The 20398-nt window shown below is 39.6% G+C and overlaps 1 protein-coding gene across 4 annotated transcripts in view; it reads right to left on the bottom strand.

The window, feature by feature from the left end:
- Nucleotides 1–20398, bottom strand: part of LOC125463382 (mucin-5AC-like) — a 132692-nt gene that overhangs the window by 10448 nt on the left and 101846 nt on the right. For all 4 annotated transcript variants that reach the window (XM_059654644.1, XM_059654646.1, XM_059654647.1 and 1 more), the window contains 10 exons: nt 19208–19261; nt 16083–16130; nt 10747–11174; nt 8705–8876; nt 8224–8456; nt 4305–4488; nt 3084–3294; nt 2232–2407; nt 1192–1261; nt 959–1065 (listed from right to left, as the gene is read on the bottom strand). In XM_059654644.1, coding sequence (XP_059510627.1) covers nt 959–1065; nt 1192–1261; nt 2232–2407; nt 3084–3294; nt 4305–4488; nt 8224–8456; nt 8705–8876; nt 10747–11174; nt 16083–16130; nt 19208–19261 — 1683 coding nt within the window. The remainder of the gene's footprint in view (nt 1–958; nt 1066–1191; nt 1262–2231; nt 2408–3083; nt 3295–4304; nt 4489–8223; nt 8457–8704; nt 8877–10746; nt 11175–16082; nt 16131–19207; nt 19262–20398) is intronic.

The following is a 20398-nucleotide window of genomic DNA, read 5'->3' as shown; positions in this document are numbered from 1 at the left end:
TTGGATATCTCGTAATTGTTTGTTGTAACAGGCTGATTATGCCACCTTTGATGAAAATAAGAACAATATTTTACAATATAACTTGTTTGTGTATTGGTTGTTGTAGCAACTCAAGGATCTCCACATTACTATTGATATGTTTATTTAACCTATTTAGCCACAAAGCCTTTATAATATCGTAATTATCCTCATGCTAGGTATGAATGAGCCAGATATTTCTTGAATTTAATGCACAATGATATGAAATGAGTTTCTTTATTAGAATGCAGTCAGATTCCACAGAATTTCTGATACCCGCCATGCCCTGGTGAACTGTGCTCCTAAACAAAGACCCAGAAAAATCCACCCAGATGTTATAAATTCATTTTTAAATTCTAATTAGTACAAATAGAAAGGAAACTGATTGTCCTCCTCCTGTAACCCGAGCTCAGTTGCAAAATGTACCTGATTCGATCAAGCCTGAACCACCTCATGGCTTGGAGTTCAAGCCACTTGTAATTTATAAATGTATGGCGTTTGCAGCCCCTGGGACAAGGGCCATGTCCAATGGCAATCCAGAATCTAGTTGTTGCTATAAAATTTAAAGGCACTTCACTTTTTTTGAGAAATTAGCTGAAATACTATCTGGCAGCCGTGTGTGGAGAAGCAAGACCCCTTGTTTTAGATCAATAGGAACATGAAGCAAGTATTTCTGCCAGAAGTCTTCATGAGACAGTAATTGTGGCAGCAAGGTTGTGGGTAGACAAATATAGCAGGGAATGACTGACTGCATTTTTAAACAACTTGGTATAAACTTGGTCATTTTATATTTCTAATAATTTGAGCTATATACGCTATTGAAGCCACAAGTATAGAGTACCATGACTAAATCAGTAGTTTCTATTTTGCAGTAGCCCTTTTGGCAAATGGAAATTGACAAATAATGTCCATGTGAGAAGAAAAGAACAAAATAACCTACTTTGACAAACAGAAACACATCTGGATTTATCTTCAGATAGGAGCATTCCATTTGGACAAAAGCAACCTTCTTCGAAAGGAGTTAATACTTCCCCAGCTTTCAATGTACTGAAGAAAAAACATTTCATCCAAAGTTACATTTGTAACATTATGGACCTTTTAATCACATCACAAATAATGGGCGCATTTAGATAAATGTAGAATTGTGTGTTTGGATAAATAAAGCATACTTACTTATTCTTGCACCAATCATCTTCCTTGCTTTGACACGACCTGTACTCGAAACCCTGATTGCAGGTATAATCTTTAGTACAAAATAATATGTTAGACACAAATATAGGCAAAGTACCTAACTGAAAAAGCAATCACTTTAAACATGGTATAATCAAATAAAGCCCTGTAAATGTCAGCAGTTGCCCAGCTTGTTTGGCACAATGCAACTTGTACCAAGAGTAGTTTTAGCACTACAGCAGATAAACAGATAGAGAAATAAATTGAGAGTTTATCATAAGCAAAGTTACCAAAAAAGAGATCTCATAATAATGTAGATCCTGAAGTAGGTAACAGATTGTAGACACAGGCTTGTATTTCCCAAGGGCTTTAGAACCCTGCTGCCAGATTCAAATGGGAGTCAAAACCTTGTAAACAGTGTGGAGCAAAGTGCCTTGGCTGAGTTAGTCCTTGAAGTGGTCAATTAGTGACCAGAAGGCAGGCTCACCATTCAATGAAAGACATCAAATGGACCTTAAAACCATGACAGTCAGAAAGGAGACTTGCAAGAAGTTGGCCTGCAGCTGTTGTAGTAGTCTGGTCCATTTGACTTCCTGCAATAGCTCTTGGTAGGTCTTTAATAACTCTAATAGGCTGCCTTTTGTCAGAGCTCTGACCTACAAGAGGGGTAACAGCAATTGTGGGGGGGGCGGGGGGTGGAGAAGGCAGGAAAGTGGAGCTAATGCCACAATCTATTCAGCAATTAGAGGAGGCTCAATGAGGCGGAATGGCCTATGGTTGCTTCAATTCCTAATGATCTTATATAGTACAGGTGAGACACTCCAATCACCATAAAACTGTTACTATTATGGGAGTTTTGATTGTCTATGTAAATTGAATACAAAATTTTCTGACCACATATTTGTACAAAGTTGCAATCTTATGGTCACCATTTCAGTCACTAAAAGTAATTTGCTCAGAAGCATTTTTTTCAACTTGTACATGAAAGCAATTCTTTTGCATTTTTAATGTACTTGGTCAATATCAAAAATTATAACACTTACTGCACATGCCATTGGTGAAAGGCCTCCAGTCAACACATATACCAACACTAGCACAAGCTAAAGCAGCAGTTTCCAAGCTGGCACAGTCAATCGTAGAATTTATCACACAGTGGTCAAAGATACAAGTCTTGAGGTACTTGTCGAGGTTGATCCTTTCTCTGCATTGTTTAAATGGCCTAAATAATACAAAGCAGATTGCTTTAAATTAATTTAAAGTGCATCATAACATCTCACTTCCATTTCTGTACAGAGACTAATACATTCATACCATTTTCTATTACTTTGTATTGTGGTTTAATTTTTGTAAAAAGTATGCAGTCCATTAGTTTGCTTTGAGCTGCAGATCCTAACCTCGCACAAACCAGATCTTTCTGGGTTTTCTATTTTCCATCGTCTGAAGAGAAAACCTTTTCAAAGCTAGGGGGGAAAGTCAGGGATGTGAGATGAGGTGGGTTACTCCTGCAGAGAGCAGGCTAGGAAACGATAGGACTTCTATACAGTCACAATGTTATTTCACACTTCTGGAGCTGTCAAAGAATCTGTTTTGCAATCTTATTATACATCTCTGGGGTGGGTGGAAGTTAAACTCAGGCCTCCTGGCTTAGATGTAATGGAACTAACATTATGCTGCTAAAGCCCCTGTAGCAGACTATGAAGACAGCTCACCACCATCTACCCTAGGGAAGTTAGGAATGGGCAATAAATGCTGGCCTTGCCAAGGACACTCACATCCCATGAATGGACAAAATGAAATTGTAACTGGAATGAAAATAGAAAATATAAGTGACTCTACAAATCATTTTTCAATTATTACAGTGTATGAAATGAAATGTGAAGAATTAATTCACTCACTTGCTTTGAATGAGATCACAGATTGTTTCTTCAGGTTTGCATGTTGGAGGAGTGGGTGCTGGGATACAAGGCACATTTGTAGCAGCTGATTGACAGTAAGGCTTTCTGGAATCTTGAACTCTCCAATCAAATGCAGTTTTGTGACAACAGTCAGATGGCTCAGCCTTTCCATTTCTTCTTATGCATTGGGGTGGGGAGTGTGAACAGGATCCTAAAATCAGAAAAATAATGCATTGCATTAAGTACTGATCAAAGTTTAGTTTATCATCAATATTTAGTTTTTATTTGTTTATTGACAGTGTGGAAGTATCTCATGCTCGGCCATCAGTTATTGTCCATCGCCAAAGATCTTGAGAAGCTGGTGGAGAGACATTGAGGTGTTGATACACCAACAGTGCTGTTAGGAAGTTCGTGGACATTGACACAGAGCAAGTGAAGAAACAAAAATATATGTCCAAGTCAGGATGGTATGTGGCTTTGAGGGGAACTCAAAGGCGATTGTTCCCATGCGCCCAGATAGTAGAGGCCACAGGTTTAGAGGTGTGTTGAAGAAAGCTTTAGGTATTTCTTCAGCGCATCTTGTAGATGGTATGTGTCGCTGCCTCTGTGTCTCAATGGTGGTTGAAAAGTCACCTTAATCTTACCAAACTAATAGAGCTTCTCTCTCATTAAAGAGAGATGACTGGTGGTGGTTTAACCTGAGGGTCTCCGTGCTTAGGTAGTGAGGAAAGGCTGGGGAACCCTTTATGGTGGAGGAGGTGAATGTATGTGGTGGTGGATGGGGTGCTTTACAGTGGGTGATGTCAGCTTCTTAAGGGTTGTGATGGCTGCACTCATTCAGCAAGTATTCCATCACACTCCCAATGTGCATCTTGTAGATAATGAACAGGAACTGCAGAGACATGAGGTGGCTTACTTGCCACGAACTTGCAAGCCTCTGACCTGTTCTTGTAGCCACAGTATTCACATGGCTGGTTGAGTTCAGTTCTGCTCAATGCTAACCCAAGAATGTTGATATTAGGAGATTCAGTAATGATAATGCCATTGAAGACAAGGGGAGATGATTATTTCTCTTGTTGGAAATGGTCAATGCCTGACACTTGTTGAACCATCTACAATGAGAGTGGTTAACAATTTCCCCTGGATATTTCATGGCATTATCATCCCTGCATCCAATATTTTAAATAATGTTAACTAACTATATATAGTCAGAACACATACCACATTGGCCTTGGGTGTTGTCAAGGAAGTATTGTTCTGGCACCCTGATCTTAAAGGCATTAGGGTAAGCAGTAATAGTTGTTCGAATAACAGGAACTGAAATATATGTGCTGATGCCCAGTTTAGTAATGATAAATCCATTTGCATTGTAGGGAGGTCTCACATCATTTCCATTGACTGTCAACTGAAAAAGAGAAAAAAAAAGCAACTTTTGAAATCTGTCCCAATTCACAAAGAATTTGGGTGTTGTAATTAATATCTAATTTGAACTCTTTTTGAATTAAAAAGGACATTTAAGCTCTTTTCTCTTTGCTAATTTGGTGGGTTTTTTTCCCCCTCACAGAATGATTTCACACTGTTAAGTATACAAGAGTTCTGGATGGTCCCATTGACCAATATACTATCTGCTCCCCAGAACAGCAGTTGAATTTGGTCTCTATTGCTTACATCTCTCCCTCTCTCTCTCTCTCTCTCTCTCTCTCACACACACTCTTTTGCCACCTGAAGGAATTTTACTTACTGAACTTGGATAATCTTGAAACGGCGAAGCCATTGTATGACCAACAAAATATTGATTATAGATTTACAAAGAGATAGAAGTGTATGGCATGGAAGGAGGAGATTCAGCACATGGTGCCTGCACCAGGTGATTAAATCATTATGAAGTACCAACCTCCTGCTTTCTTCCCCGTAACCTTGCATATTATTTTTATCCAAATAATCAGACAATGTCCTCTTGAATGCTGCAAATGAGCCTGACTCCTCCAGGCAAGAACGCTCTGACTACTGATGAGTGAAAACACTTTTCCTCACTTACCCCTCGTTTTATTGCAGATCATTTTAAATCTATGTTGTCTTGTTTCTTCCATGGTTGGGAACAGTTCCTACCTAGCTATTCTGTCCAGCCCACTCATGAGTTTGAAAACCTCTATCAGATCTCCTCAGCCTTCTTCTCTCCAGGGAGCCCAGTCACAACTTCTTGAATCTATCATAACTGAGTTTTCTTATCCCAGGAACCATTCTAGAGAATTGCTTCTGCACTTTTTCCAATACGTTCACATCCTTCCCACACTGTGATGCCCAGAATTGTTCACAGTATTCCAGCTGACATCTAAATAGTGTACTACCTCCTTGCTCTTGTACTCTTTGTTTCTATTAATAATGTTGAGGATACTGCATGCTTTACTTCTCTCTCTCCCTGCCTCACCACTTTCAGTGATCTTTGCACATACTTGGTTCCTCTACTCCTGTGCAAATTAGGGGGTGCAGTCATTTCTCTGTATCCACAGGGTTCTGCTAGTGAGAAACCCTCTGAATGATGAAATTCACGAATGTGGAGGTCATTTAAAAATAAGTTTAAAATAGGTTAAAAATTGCAGATACGCAATTTTTGCCTGCGACTGTTGACTTTTGTTGTTACATATTTTTGATGAGGATAGGTGAATGTGTGATTCATGATTTCACACATACGGATGATTTACTATATTGTCCTTTAATATTCTTCCAGAGAAAATGTGTCAATTCACACTTATCTGCATTGAAGCTCATCTGCCACCTATCCACCTACTCCATCAACTTGACAATATCCTTCTGGAGTTCTACACAGTACTCGTATATTTACAATTCTTCCAGGTTTTGTGTCATCTGCAAACTTTGAAACTTCCCCCTGTGACCCAGATCATTAGAATATGTCAGGAAAAGCCAGAGTCCCAATACTGACCTCGGGAAAGTCCACCACAAAGCTTTTTCTAGCCCCAAAAAACATCCATTGACAATTATTCTGTTTCCTAGCACTCAGCTGATTTTTGGATCCACTTTGCTGCTGATCCATTTATTCAATGTACAACTTTCCTCAAAAGTATGTTGTGTGGCACTGTATCAAACACTTTCTGAAAGTCCATGTAAGCCACATCAACAGCAATACCCTCATTGAGCCTTTCAGTTACAACAGAAGAAAATGCCCTTGATCATATATTATTCCTTGCAACATTATTACTTGCAGATTTATAGTGCTAGTCAGTAATCATTTCAAATGAAAGGGATAAGTTTATATATGACACATATTAGGTAATTCATGTATAATAGCTGACCTGTCAAATTTTAATATAAGGAAATTTTAGAAAGGGATCGTAAAATAATGTCAAGAATAATTACATTACCAAACCCACAGTTTGGATTAAATAGTCATCCAGGGTCATAGGCCTTATCTGTACAATCTTGTACGTAAAAGAAAGTTTGTTTCAGTAATTTCTCCAGATGAACAAGTTATCAGCACAGAACTTGGCAAAGTTTAACATAGAATTATTTAATTATCACTTCCTGCACTAGGATTTCATCACATGCTATTCTGTCATTTTAACTTTCCACCAGTTGTTTTCACTTTGACCCCTTTATCCTTAAGCTGTCAGATCTGCTGATTTTTTCCAGCAATTTCTATTTTTACTTAAGAACCTAATTGGGCTGAAACTTCAGTGCATTACTGGGAGTGTCAGAGGCAGCATCTTTCATATGAAATGTAAAACTGAGGCTCAGTCTGTCTGTTTAGGTAAATACTAGAAATGCCAGGTCACTGTGTTCTGCTAATTTGTACTACAAAGAAAACACTTGGAGTTCTTCAAAGCCTTTTCCAACAATAAGTCAGGAGTCACACATCACCAGGTCGTAGCCCAACAGATTTATGAGAAATCACAAGCTTTCAGAGCATTGTCCCCTCGTCAGGTGAAGTGATGAACGAGCAGAGCTCCAAAAGTTTGTGATTTTTAATAAACCTGTTGGACTGTAACCTGGATAACAAAGTGTGGAGCTGGATGAACACAGCAGGCCAAGTAGCATGTCAGGAGCACAAAAGCTGATGTTTCGGGCCTAGACACTGTAACCTGGTGTTGTGTGACTTCTGACTTTGTCCACCCCAGTTCAACACTGGCACCTCCACATCGCAACATTAAGTACTCCATCATTTCTACCCAATACACATCACACATCGGCTGGTTATTTAAATCTTGGTGGGTGAGTCCAGAATTAAGGAGGACTGTCAAAACATTTGGTGAGGAGAACTTTGAAACAAATTCTGAAGTTTGTGAGATTTTGGAACTACCTGCCCCAGAAGACAGTGGAGACAGTGAATATTGTTAAGATAGAGGTAAATAGATTCTAGTTAGGCAGGGGAATCAAATGTTATTGAGAATAGGTGAGAACATGGAATTCAAACTCAAATAGATCAGCCATGGTCTTATTGAATGGCAGAGCTGACTCAAGTTCTTACTCCTTATGTATGCATGTTATTTGGAGTACAGTCTTAAAAGCCTCATTTGTCTACATAATAGTAATAATATTTCAGTAGTATTTCATTGGCTGTGTTGCATCTAAGATGCCTGGCATACATGAGAAGTTAGTAAAATGGAAATTGGAATGAAATGTTTTCTTATGAACTGACAGAAATGTTTAAAGTAATAACAAAATAACTCCCAGATATTGTGAAGGGTAATATTTCACAGATATACATTGTAGGCAGGCTGATCATTTGGAACTCCATGCTAAATCCCATTCTGCCATGAAGAATTAGGACAGATACTAAGCAAGGATGGGTAATTTTTGTATTAATATTATCTTCCACAAAACTAATGAAGTAAACAGGTAGGAGTTGAAGGAATAAAGGGATCGTAAGAGTATGGAAGATGGAAGATGGAATGGTGAACTGTGTAGATCAGAATGAATAAGGGTCAGCTACATTCATAGATCGAGTCTCTCGTGGGAGTTGTCACTGAAACTTAAGACAATGTTTGGATTACAGACAATGAGTATCTTAGTTAATGGATGCATCGTCCTTACTTAATTTTTTTATTGGTTGATGACACTGGTTTTAAAATAAAATAAATTGTCATTCTAGTTTTGCAATATAATTGTGACAAAAAGTTCTTACCACATATGTTCCTGCAGTTGAAATATGTACAACGTTTCCCATGTAAGATATAATTAGGCCCCTAGGACAAGACTTCTTTATGAATGGGAGGCAAAAATAATTGTCCACCAGAACTGAGAAATTGTATTTTGGAACCCGTTCTTCCACCAAGGTGTATGTGCAGTTCTCAAAAAAATCATACCATATACCATCAAATGTGCTGTAATGTGGGTCTCCCCATATTTCGCATTCACCTAGAATTAAATCAAAACAGAACTTCAGAAGAATATTAGTACTCTGGAGTAATAGTACTGCCTGTGATCCAACTTATCTGGTTTTCCTTTCCACTAAACTATCAATTGAAAGGAAAATTGGCTGGAATGTGTGATAAGCAACAGATCCAGCCTGTATGTTTACTGTCCCAGACAAAGCTGAAGGTAGTTCCCAGCATTTTAAACAAGAATCAAAACGACAGCAATTTGAACAAATCAGTGATACTCACAGTCACATTCCCATCTCTCACAACATCCATCTGCAGTGCGAACTTTCACAGGCTCAATGTTGTTGTTACATCTTGGTTTATTTAATGCAGGACAGGTAATAGGATCGATTTTAAAAATATCTCCTCTGATGCAAGTAATCATTGTGCAGTTTTCTTTCCATGTCTCCATGCACTAGAAAGAAAATTAAGAATAAATTTATCACTCTAATTTTGACCTGTTCAATGTGGACAAATATACAAAGGTGAAAGTAATCAGTATTTAAGTTCTTTTGCTTTATTCATTTGTGAGATGAGGGAATTGCTGGCCAGGCAGATTTATTGGCCATCCCCAATTACCCACAGGGCAGTTAAGAGTCAACCACATTGCTGTGGTCCAGAGTCATGTATGGGTCAGACCAGGTAAAGATGGCAGTTTCCTTCTCTAAAGGACATTAATGAAACAGATGGGATTTTCCCCCTGCACAGATTCAGTGTCATCATTAGACTCTTAATTCCAGGTGGTTTTTAATCAAATTCAGATCCCACCATGTGGATTGGCAGGATTCAAACCTTGGTCCCCAGAACATTACCTGGGTCTCTGCATTAACAGTCCACCAATAATACCACTAGGCCATCACCTCACCACTAAGACAGTTTATCATTTAAGGAAATGATCTTTATTCCATAGGAACTGGAAAAGTAGCTTCACTGAATCTGTAAACTGACAAATTTTTAGCTTTCCAGAATTTTGCAGATATGTGTAGTTCAATAATTTATCATTGCTTTATCAATCAATCATCAATCAATGCATCCATGACAGTATTGGTATGAGTGATTACTATCGTCCTTGTGGAAATCAAATCGCAAGTTAATTCGAGGATGCCTTCCACGGTATTGTGTGGCATTTCTGCCAAGCTAAATGGGATAGACCTTGATCAGATCTAGCATTAAAAGTCTAGTATCTAAGGGGCACCATGGTCCATCAACAGCAGCTAAATTATATTCAAACACAATCTGCAAATTCATCACCCAATGTATCCACAATTGGCCATTACCATCAAGCCAGGAGAGCAACCTTAGTCCAATGAAGAGTACAGTTCAGCATGCCAGCTGTACACAAAAAATGAGGTGGCAACCTAGTGAAACTCCAATACAGGACTACTTTGTGCTAACTGCGTAACCAGCAAGTATCTGATAGGGCTAAGTGATTACATAGCCAATGGATAAGACCTAAGCTCTGTCGTCCCTAAGATATCCAGTCCTGAATGGTGATGGATATCTAATAAGCTAACAAGAGAGGGAGGAGCCACAAACAACCCCATCCCCATAATGGGACAGCCCATGGCTGTCCCAGTTCCATGATTATACTGGACAAAATTCATTCAGTTGACTTGTGCTGAATCCAGCTGATGTTGCATCGAAGCAATAATATGAATAATCTGGGCACCATTTTACAAATATCATTTTTGGCAGTGATCCTTGATATTCCAACAATCATGATTTGATTTTGTGCAACTATTAAGAGTACACACTCTCATATCTATTTTGTCTTCTCAATTGGTCAGACTTGCTATTGGAGACATGTGTGCATTTTGAGGATCTCCAGAATGTTCCATACTTCTTATATTTTTTGGAATAAAACTGAAGTGTCAATTAATATCTAGACACAGTTACATTCTAGCCTTGACCAAAAATTTCATAGAACTAGTTGCATGTATTTGATGCCATATTTCTCCTGTCTGCTGCTACACATGGCACTATACTTAGTAGTGTACAAAGATCAAGACAGAATGACACTCTGAAGTCTATGAAAATGGATGCAATGCTCCATCATTGGGTGATTACAATAAAACTTATTGTTCTATTGTGTCTCATCTCATCAGAAATTTGAGCATTGAATTATTGTGACAATTTGCCAAAAGGAAATTCCACTGCTATTGGATTATTTCTCAATCAAAAATTTGTAACCACTTTGAAACATCCTGTAGATCTCTAACATGATAAAACACGTTGACTCAAGTGTTCATTCAATACATTATTAACATTGAATCGTATTTACTTACCATCCTTGGTGGCTTTGAATTGCACTGACAAGATTCTAGAGGTTTCTTTGTGACACGGGTTATTAGAGGCTCATAGATTGTAGAATGGACTACAGGTACAATGGCTGTGGTAGTAGCTTGTGATGTTTGTATTGGCTCACAGCACACCCTAATTCTATAGTCCAAACACATGAGGTGATTCTTGGGTGTCTGCTCATTGTAATTACAAATCAGTCCTTTGTTTATATCACAAGTAACGTTATCATTTATTTCACTTATTGGTAGTTGTGGGAACTTGACAGCTTCACAAACAATGTCATTTATTTGATAGGGGGAGAAAGGACACAGTTTATAGTGAATTGTCTCCAGTAATTCAGAATCCCCTTTGTTCTGAATAGATGGCGTATTTTCGTTAAACCAGGGTGACCATACACCATTGCAATATGGTTCTGTAAAATAAAAGAAGACAAGCATATTAACTTTGTCATAAACAAAAACATTTCATCATAAATTCAAACAGATGACACAACAATGTCTTAATCTTTGTTTTGAATCTAGCCCGTAGTGAGTTAGAGGAGAATCTTATTACTCCTGTTGCTGGAGGGACCCTGTGTAAATGAGTTCAGATAGTATCATCTCAGTTCTTTAATAGGTATATCTTCACACTAGACAAGACTATTCAATATGAATTGACAATCTCATTTAAAAACATAACATAAGAATAATAACAGCTGAAAGCAAATCCAACTTCAAGCTGGTAATGAAGGTAGTTCTACTCAGAGTTTGGCACAATTACACATTGCTGGAGTAGAATCATACAGACATAAAGCATGGAAACAGATCATTCGGTCCAACCAGTCCATGCCAACCATAATTCCAAACTGCCTGCGCTTGGCCCATATCCCTCCAATAATTTCTTATTCATGTACTTATCCAAATGTCTTTTTAATGTTGTAACCGTACCTGTATCCCTTTCCTCTGGAAGTTCATTCCACACATGAAACACTCTCAGTGTAAAGAAGTAGCCCCTCATGTATTTTTAAATCGTTCTCCTGTCACCTTAAAAATATGGCCCCTTGTATTGAAATCCCCCACACAAGGGGAAAAAAAAACACCTGCCATTCACTTTATCTATACCCCTCATGATTTTATAAAACTCCATGAGGTCAACTCTCAATCTCCAATGCACCTGTGAAAAGCCCCAGCCTATTGAGCCTCTCCTTACAGCTCAAAACCTCCATTCCTGGCAATATCCTGGTAAATCTCTTCTGAACACTCTCTGGCTTAATAATATTCTTCCTATAATAGGGCAAACACAACTGAACACAGTACCCAAGTACAGGCCTCATCAATATCGTCTACAACCTCTATACAACATCCCAACTCTTGTACTCAATGGTAGAGGTGAGTAGATGTTGGATGATAGTAGAGGAGATTGGATGGTAATTTGCCATTGGATCTGCATCTGCCTTTCCTAGATCACAATGAGGTGGGTGACTTGAAGGTCCAAACAGAGGTAAATGGGTTTGATTTGATTGTCTGTCTAGAGATTTGGTCACAGAATTACCAAGAGTATGAACTGAATATTCAAAGATATCTGTTGTTTTGAACAGATAGGCAAAAAGGAAGAGGAGGTGGAGTATCACTCTAAATAAAGGACAAGTTCGTTAAATTAGGAACAAAGGATCAAGATGTGGAATCAGTTTAGATGGAGCTAAGAAACAACAGAGGACAACAAATATTGCTCCCAGTATTCATAAATCACCAAACAGACGTTGTAATGTTGGATATGGTATAAATCAAGAAATTAGAATGACACATTACCTGAGTGATGCTGAAATAATGGGCAACTTCAATTTATATATAACCTGGTAAACAGAATTGGCATTGTGCTGTGGATGATGAATTCCTGCGGATTGTACAAGATGAGCTTCTGAAGCAGAATACTGAAGAATCAAGATAAAATGTGAGGCTGGATGAACACAGCAGGCCAAGCAGCATCTCAGGAGCACAAAAGCTGACGTTTCGGGCCTAGACCCTTCATCAGAGAGGGGGATGGGGAGAGGGAACTGGAATAAATAGGGAGAGGGGGGAGGCGGACCAAAGATGGAGAGTAAAGAAGATAGGTGGAGAGAGTATAGGTGGGGAGGTAGGGAGGGGATAGGTCAGTCCAGGGAAGACGGACAGGTCAAGGAGGTGGGATGAGGTTAGTAGGTAGATGGGGGTGCGGCTTGGGGTGGGAGGAAGGGATGGGTGAGAGGAAGAACCGGTTAGGGAGGCAGAGACAGGTTGGACTGGTTTTGGGATGCAGTGGGTGGGGGGGAAGAGCTGGGCTGGTTGTGTGGTGCAGTGGGGGGAGGGGACGAACTGGGCTGGTTTTGGGATGCGGTGGGGGAAGGGGAGATTTTGAAACTGGTGAAGTCCACATTGATACCATTAGGCTGCAGGGTTCCCAGGCGGAATATGAGTTGCTGTTCCTGCAACCTTCGGGTGGCATCATTGTGGCAGTGCAGGAGGCCCATGATGGACATGTCATCTAAAGAATGGGAGGGGGAGTGGAAATGGTTTGCGACTGGGAGGTGCAGTTGTTTGTTGCGAACTGAGCGGAGGTGTTCTGCAAAGCGGTCTCCAAGCCTCCGCTTGGTTTCCCCAATGTAGAGGTAGCCACACCGGGTACAGTGGATGCAGATATACTGAAGAATCAAGTTGGGATCTGACTTTTTTTTCAGATTTGATGTTATCAATTGAGGAAGGACAAATTAAACAACTTTGCTGTGATGAGCTTTTGGGAAACAGCAACCACAATATAATAGAATTTTAAATTAAGTTTGAAAGTGATATAATTATTTTGCATTTAAATCTATGGATTTAAATCAGAATAAAGGAAAGTGAAGTTATAAGTGACAAATTGGCTGTTGGGGGTATTTGGAAAATTCATAACTATTTTATGGTAGGCATGCAACAAGTATACATTTTTCTCAGATGCAAAAACTCAATATGAACCGTGAATCAACAGAAGTAGTTAAAGATTACATTCAAGTGGTTTATGAGCTCACAGTAAAGGAACTAAGGCTGAGGATTTGGCAAAGGATTATCAAAAAAACTGATAAAGAAAGGGAAAAAGAGACTATTAATATAAGCTAAGTGGAAACAAGGGCAGACTGTAATGATTTAGGTATATGAAATGGGAAAAATTAGCAAGGACAAATATAGATTCATTAAAAGATCGAGATGCGAGAATTTATAATGTAGAACAAGGAAATGATGGAGAAACTAAACAATTATTTTGTGTCTGTTTTTATGGAAGATGATACAGGAAAGCTCCCAGTATTGGTAAGGAACCAAGAGACTTCTGAAAATGTGAAACTGAAAGAAATTAGTGTTAATTAAAAAGTAGTACTTGAAAAATTAATTGGATTAACACATTGCCTGAAGTGTTGCAGGAATTGGCGGTGAAGATAGCCACCAATATATCAACTACCTTTCAAAATTCTACAGACTGTGCAATGTCACTTGAAGATTGGACACTAGCAAGTGTAATATAGACAGTTTAAGAAAAAAAAGAGATAGATAGAAAATGGAGAATTTTAGACCTGTTAGTTTGATGTCAGGATGCGATAAGTAGATGTTTAAATAACAGTATAATACAATATAATGGGGAGAGTCAACATGCATTTATGTAAAGAAAATCAAGTTTGAGAAACATGTTTGAGATTTTGTGGATGTTATTTGTAGCATACATGAAAGAGAATTAGAGGATGAAATTTATTTGGATTTTTAGAATGCTTTTGACAACATTCCACAGAGAAAGTTAGTAATCAAATCAAAGCATATGGCGTGACGGGGGTCTAGGGGGTGGGTAGGTTTGGGGATAATACACTAGTGTCGGTTGAAAATTGATGAACAGGTGGAAAACAGTAGGGGTAAATGGGTAATTCTTAAGATTACAATCTATAATACAAGTGGAGTGTCAGAAGGAACAGCTCCGATGCCTCATCTGATTACAAGTTGAATCTATATATGTATTTCTAAATTTATTGATGGCACAAAATCAGATGAGAATGTAAGTTGGGAGAAGGATGCAAGGTAGCTTCAAGTGGACTTGGTAGGACTGGCTAAATGAGCAAGTACACAGCAAATGGGATACAATATGAATGAGTTTCTAACTTTGGTGGAAAAGAAGTACTATTTCAATATTGAGTATTTGGGAAATTTTCATATCCATAGGGACCAGTGTGAATTGCTAAAATGGTAGCATGCAGTGCTGCAAGCAATTGGGAAGGCAAATGATATATTGGCCTTCACCACAAGTAGATTTGAACACAGGAGTTATGATGTCTTGATACAATTGTACACAGCCTTAGTGCAATACCACCCAGATTATTGCATACAGTCTTCCATATGTGAGGAAGAATATACTTGTCATAGATGGGATGTAATGAGGGTCCACCAGACAATTCCTTGGGATAGCAAGGTTATTTTATGAGGACAAGTTGAAGAAAATGGACCTGTAAACTCTAGGAATTTCAAAGACAAGAGGTGATCTCACTGAAACTCTGTGATAGTGTGAATGCAGATAGGGTGTTTCCTCAATCGGGAAACATTGTCTCAGTGGAAGAGTAGGCTTTTTAAGACTGACAAGAAAAGGAATTTCTTCAGATGGTGATAAGTCTTTAAAGAGGACACTGGAAACTCAATGTTTAACCAGATATGAGACAGAAACCATTAGACACAAATGACATCAAGGGCCATTGGGATAATATGAGCAAGTGGTGTTGAGGTGAGTGAATAGCCATGATCTACCCGAATGATGAAGTTAGTTTGATAGACTGAATGACCTGCTCCTGCTCCCATGTTCTTATATCAGCTGGGAGTATTAAATGCCCGACATTACATCTGAACAGATGGGTTGTGTGATTTGTTGTTAAACTCACCCGTTGTTACTGAACGAGGAATAAGCTGTGTTAATTCCCAAGTTTCATTGGTAAGCTACTGGCTCATTTCCCACAAAGGTCATTTAGCAACTAATGCCTCCTTCAAAATGGACCGATCTGTCTGCTACTCCATGTGTGATGAACTTAACATTTTTCGGATCAGTTCATTTTCACAATTATTCATCGTACCGTATGAAACATTGGGCTTATGCAGAATGTAATGACAACTTAGGAAGGGCCATGACTAATCAAAAAATGACACTGTCAAGTAAACGTAAAGGGACATTATCACTATCTTTTGGGATGGGAGTAGGCTCTGCACCAGTTTTCTCAAATGCTAACGCCATTTTACTTGAGCTCATCATATCAAACGTTTCGAATTTGAGTAAATGGGGTGGCCATGCATGATATGTTTGTTTTTACCTGTAGTAGTGGTTCTGATAGGTGACGTTCTGGCGGTTGTATATCCTCCTAAATAAAACACAAAGTAATTCAATCAGTGATTCTGTGAATTATCTGCTCTGACCATGACTGTAACTCCAGATTTTCTATGGGAAAATTGAACTTTAATTGCAACAGAAGTCTGTTTTATACAAGGACCAAAACAACAAAGATCATTTGGTTTAATTTCAATGGCCATCTTGAGAGAAATTCTGAAATGTCACATCTGTGCATAGAGTCAAGGAAACTAAAGAGCCTGTAAAGGAACAGATTGGGAGAGGTTGACTACCAAATGCCCTGTCAGCAATGTGCCACCTCCTGCAGTTATGTTTGTGTTTTACACTTCTAGGAATACGCCAAAAAACAGTTAAAAGCAAGTTGCAACCTTGGTCTGTATGTGTTAGTGGCCTGTCATTCTAGTGTACGGACTTGTTAGGTTCTCAGCTCTGAGATCAGCCAATTGAACACCACTACACTGCAGGTAAAAGTAAGGGAGATGTTTTCATCTCACTCAGCGTGCTGCCAGTCAGCCACAGCAAAAAGGGGTCAGACAAGAGTTTTAATCAATCTACAAAGCCAAGAATCTTGAAAGAAACTGTTCAAATCCCAACACTAATACTATCAGTAACATCCACTGCAACAGCTGTCCCATTTAACTAACCACTCGTGGCAAACAATTCAAAGATCGATTTTTTTTAACATTTATATGATATCTAATTATAGTGTTGTTTTACTGTTTCTTCTCATGCTTAGTAACTGTCTTTGTGATAATTCAAGATTATATTGGCTCCCCTTAACCCCATAAATTAATTTGACAAGGGAGGTGATTCTTTTGAAATTAACATTGTTGCGACCAACAAAGGGCTGGGTGAATAAGGGCAGCCAGTTCACTTCTCTTCACTTGGGATCTTAACAGTTTGGGGTGTCCTGACTGGAAATATAACAAGTTGTGGAATCCCACCCAGGGACTTCGGAAAGAAAAACAAAGAAAAGTCAAGCATTTAAGTAGCCCACTCAATCAGTTAACAAACATAGTATAACTTATTAGGACAGGTTCCTTTCAAAACTGTCAGATGAAATGAATAAGAAGACATTATATTTGCATTTACTCATGAATTTGAAGCCTTAAATGAAGTCACATTGCATATCCTCGTTTCTATAGATTGTTCACACTGCTGGCTGTGGTAAGTAGATCTTCTTTACACACCTGACACTCTACCCTTCCTGGTAGTCCTTTCAAGTTCAGTCACCTTGCACGCGGGCCGTCATTTTATGCTGGCTGCTATCTTGCCATATCTTTATCAATTGGCTAAGTCCAGTTGCACTGTGGCCCCTATCGACTCCTCTGTGTGGATGAAAGTTGAAGGCCCTGTCTATACCATCCTTCTGACTAATGCTGCACATCTCCATCTGCCACTAATTCTCCACTGATCTTATAGAAGGTCATTATGATACATAACCCTACACTGACTTCAAGGCGTTAGGGAACCCAGGTTCAAATCCACACTCGAGTGAGTGTCCACGCAGAGTTTGCATGTTTTCCCTGTGATTGCATGGGTTTCCTCCAGGTTTCCTCCGGCTTCCTCCCACAGTCCAAAGATGTGCAGGTTAGATGTATTAGCAACAGGAAATGCAAGGTTACAAGGATTTGGTGTGCCTGAATGGGATGCTCTTCAGAAAGTTGGTGTGGACTTATTAGGCTGAATGGTCTGCTTCCACACTGTAGGGACTGAATGGTTCCATGAAAATCAAGGGCCAGGGACCTGCTGGCCTCTCAGATAGCAGCAGCTAGCTATTGCAAGCAGCACCAGCACGTGTGGTGGCAGCTTATGGCATGGCACCCATCAGCAATCCAGGAGCAGCAAGTGACCCAGTCTCCAGGTAAGGGAGGGAGGTATGGGGATCATGAGAGAGGAGCAGAGTGAGGCTGTTGGGCTGCACACATCTAAAAGAATTTGGGTCACTTGTTTCAGGTCCACCCAATGGCTGCACAGCAGATATTGTACACTCTGTCAGACCAGGAATTGAACACTCAGGAGTGGGGGATCTTGATTTCTAGGCTGAGAACAAGACTCTGGACCCATTAGTGAGGAAGCAGGAAGCACCTGAATATCTAGCAAACAGGCTGATGAGCACACAACTGACAATTAAGGACAGCATAGGCATGTATCTGTGGCATGAATGCTTCACTCTTAACACTCAGTCCACACTTAGCCTCTTGTATTGGGAGACTGGGACTCTTATGGAGGGTCAAATCCTGCAAACTAGTCAGGGATTGTCAGAGATGTGTGCTAACCTGCAAGCAATCTCCTTTTTTTCTGGGTTCAAGGATCCAGCACCACTCAGAGGCCAGTGAGGCACCTACACTCTCCATCTGGACCTTAGTCCTCTTGGGCAGGAAAAAATAATGAACAAATGGAAATAGAACATTGAACATAGAACAGTACAGAACAGCACATGTCCTTCGACCCACAGTGTTGTGCCGGACTATTACCTAAACTTTAGGTCCATCTAACTTCCACCCCTACCTTATACTATCGTCCATATGCCTCCCTAATAGCCACTTAAATGCCCCTAATGAGGCCAACTCCAACAGTCTCTCCGGCAATGCATTCCACACCCGCACTACTCTGAGTAAAGAACCTACCTCTGACGTCTCCCCTATAATCAACCTACACTCACTTTAAGACTATGCCCCCTCATGATAGCTACCTCCACCCTAGGAAAAATTCTCTGGCTGTCCACTCTATCTATACCTCAGATCATTTTGTACACCTATGAATGAATGGTAAGAATGGCTAAGATTTTCCATTTAATGAGATGGGTTACTGTGTCACCACGTATTACCAAATCAACTTCAGTGCTGGGGGTTAAAAACCATGGCAGCTGAAAATATCAAATGATGCAGAAGTCATTACTCCCAGGATATCATGTACAAACCTGTATATTTCCCTTGTGATCACACACTAGCTGCACATTTAATGAGTGGAACTCCCAGCAATTTATGATGGTTCCTTGCTGGCCCTCAGTTACTTCTATAGGCAGCATGTAGGGGAAACTCGTAGAGGGCCAAAGCCTCTGACTCTCTTGGCTTAGCCATCACTTACCAGGTATGTAGCTGGTGGTAGATGTAGTTGTTGTCTGTATCGGTGGTATAGTTTCTACAGAGCAAGAAAACATTTCAGTCTGTTACCTTACACACTAAAACTTGTGCATCTTGTGTAAAACCTTCATGTGGACCAACACAATAGTTGCAAAAATCAATTTGTTTCTATTTTACTTCAGTTGGAATTATTTTAGCAGAAAGAGAATGGAAGTATTTTTTAACCCCTTTATGTGGTGCATCAATTCCTCAATTATCAGAATTGTTAGAATTGTCAGATGGGTGTGACTGTGAAGTACTGCATATCTGGCAAATATTCATTTTTAATGGACAGTGGAAACAGCTTACAATATTAATCTATTTGACCCCATCTGTCCAAATTAACAGTGCCAGTGAAAATATCTGGCAGAAATTATACCATTGTCATAAGCAACGTAACCTCTGACTTTTGTTATGGAGTACCCAGTCTATGCAGGAACACTCACGTTGCTGTGGGACTGCAAACTTGAGTGAGGTCTTGAAACATTGCTAGCAGCATCCTACATTATTGATTATACCAAAGTAGAAGGGTCATTGAATGTTCAGAAATTTGTGACATGGACCAGCACCATCATACTCAGTCACATACACATGCTGTTACTATTCACTAGGCATAGAGATTAAATGACCACTCATGCTGACATATGCGTCAGCCAATACAACATATGATAGGAACTGAAATAGACCATTCACCCCTTTGTGACGCCTCTGCTATTCTGTAGAATCATGGTTGATCTCTTTTGAATTCCACATTCTCATCTATCCAAATTAATCGTTGATTTCCTTGCCTAACAACTATCTATCTATCTACCTCAATAATATTAAAAATATTAAATATTCAATGACACTGCTTCTTTCTGAGGCAGACAACTCCAATGTTGCACAGCCCTCTGAGAGAAAAACATTCTCCTCATCTCTGGAGGCACAAGCGGCACGGTGGCTCAGTGGTTAGCACTGCTGCCTCACAGCACCAGGGATCCGGGTTCAATCTCACCCTCGGGTAACTGTCTGTACAGAGTTTGCACATTCTCCCCATGTCTGCTTGCATTTCCTCTGAGTGCTCCAGTTTCCTCCCACTGTCCAAAGATGTACAGCTTAAGGTGGATTGGCCATGCTAAATTGCCCAGAGTGTTCAGGGATATGCAGGCTAGGTGGA

This window comes from Stegostoma tigrinum, chromosome 25 (genome assembly GCF_030684315.1).
Source record: "Stegostoma tigrinum isolate sSteTig4 chromosome 25, sSteTig4.hap1, whole genome shotgun sequence".
In the NCBI taxonomy this organism is placed as follows: Eukaryota; Metazoa; Chordata; class Chondrichthyes; order Orectolobiformes; family Stegostomatidae; genus Stegostoma; species Stegostoma tigrinum.
The sequence above is the reverse complement of the archived record's forward strand: the minus strand, read 5'-3'. Positions and strand labels throughout refer to the sequence as shown.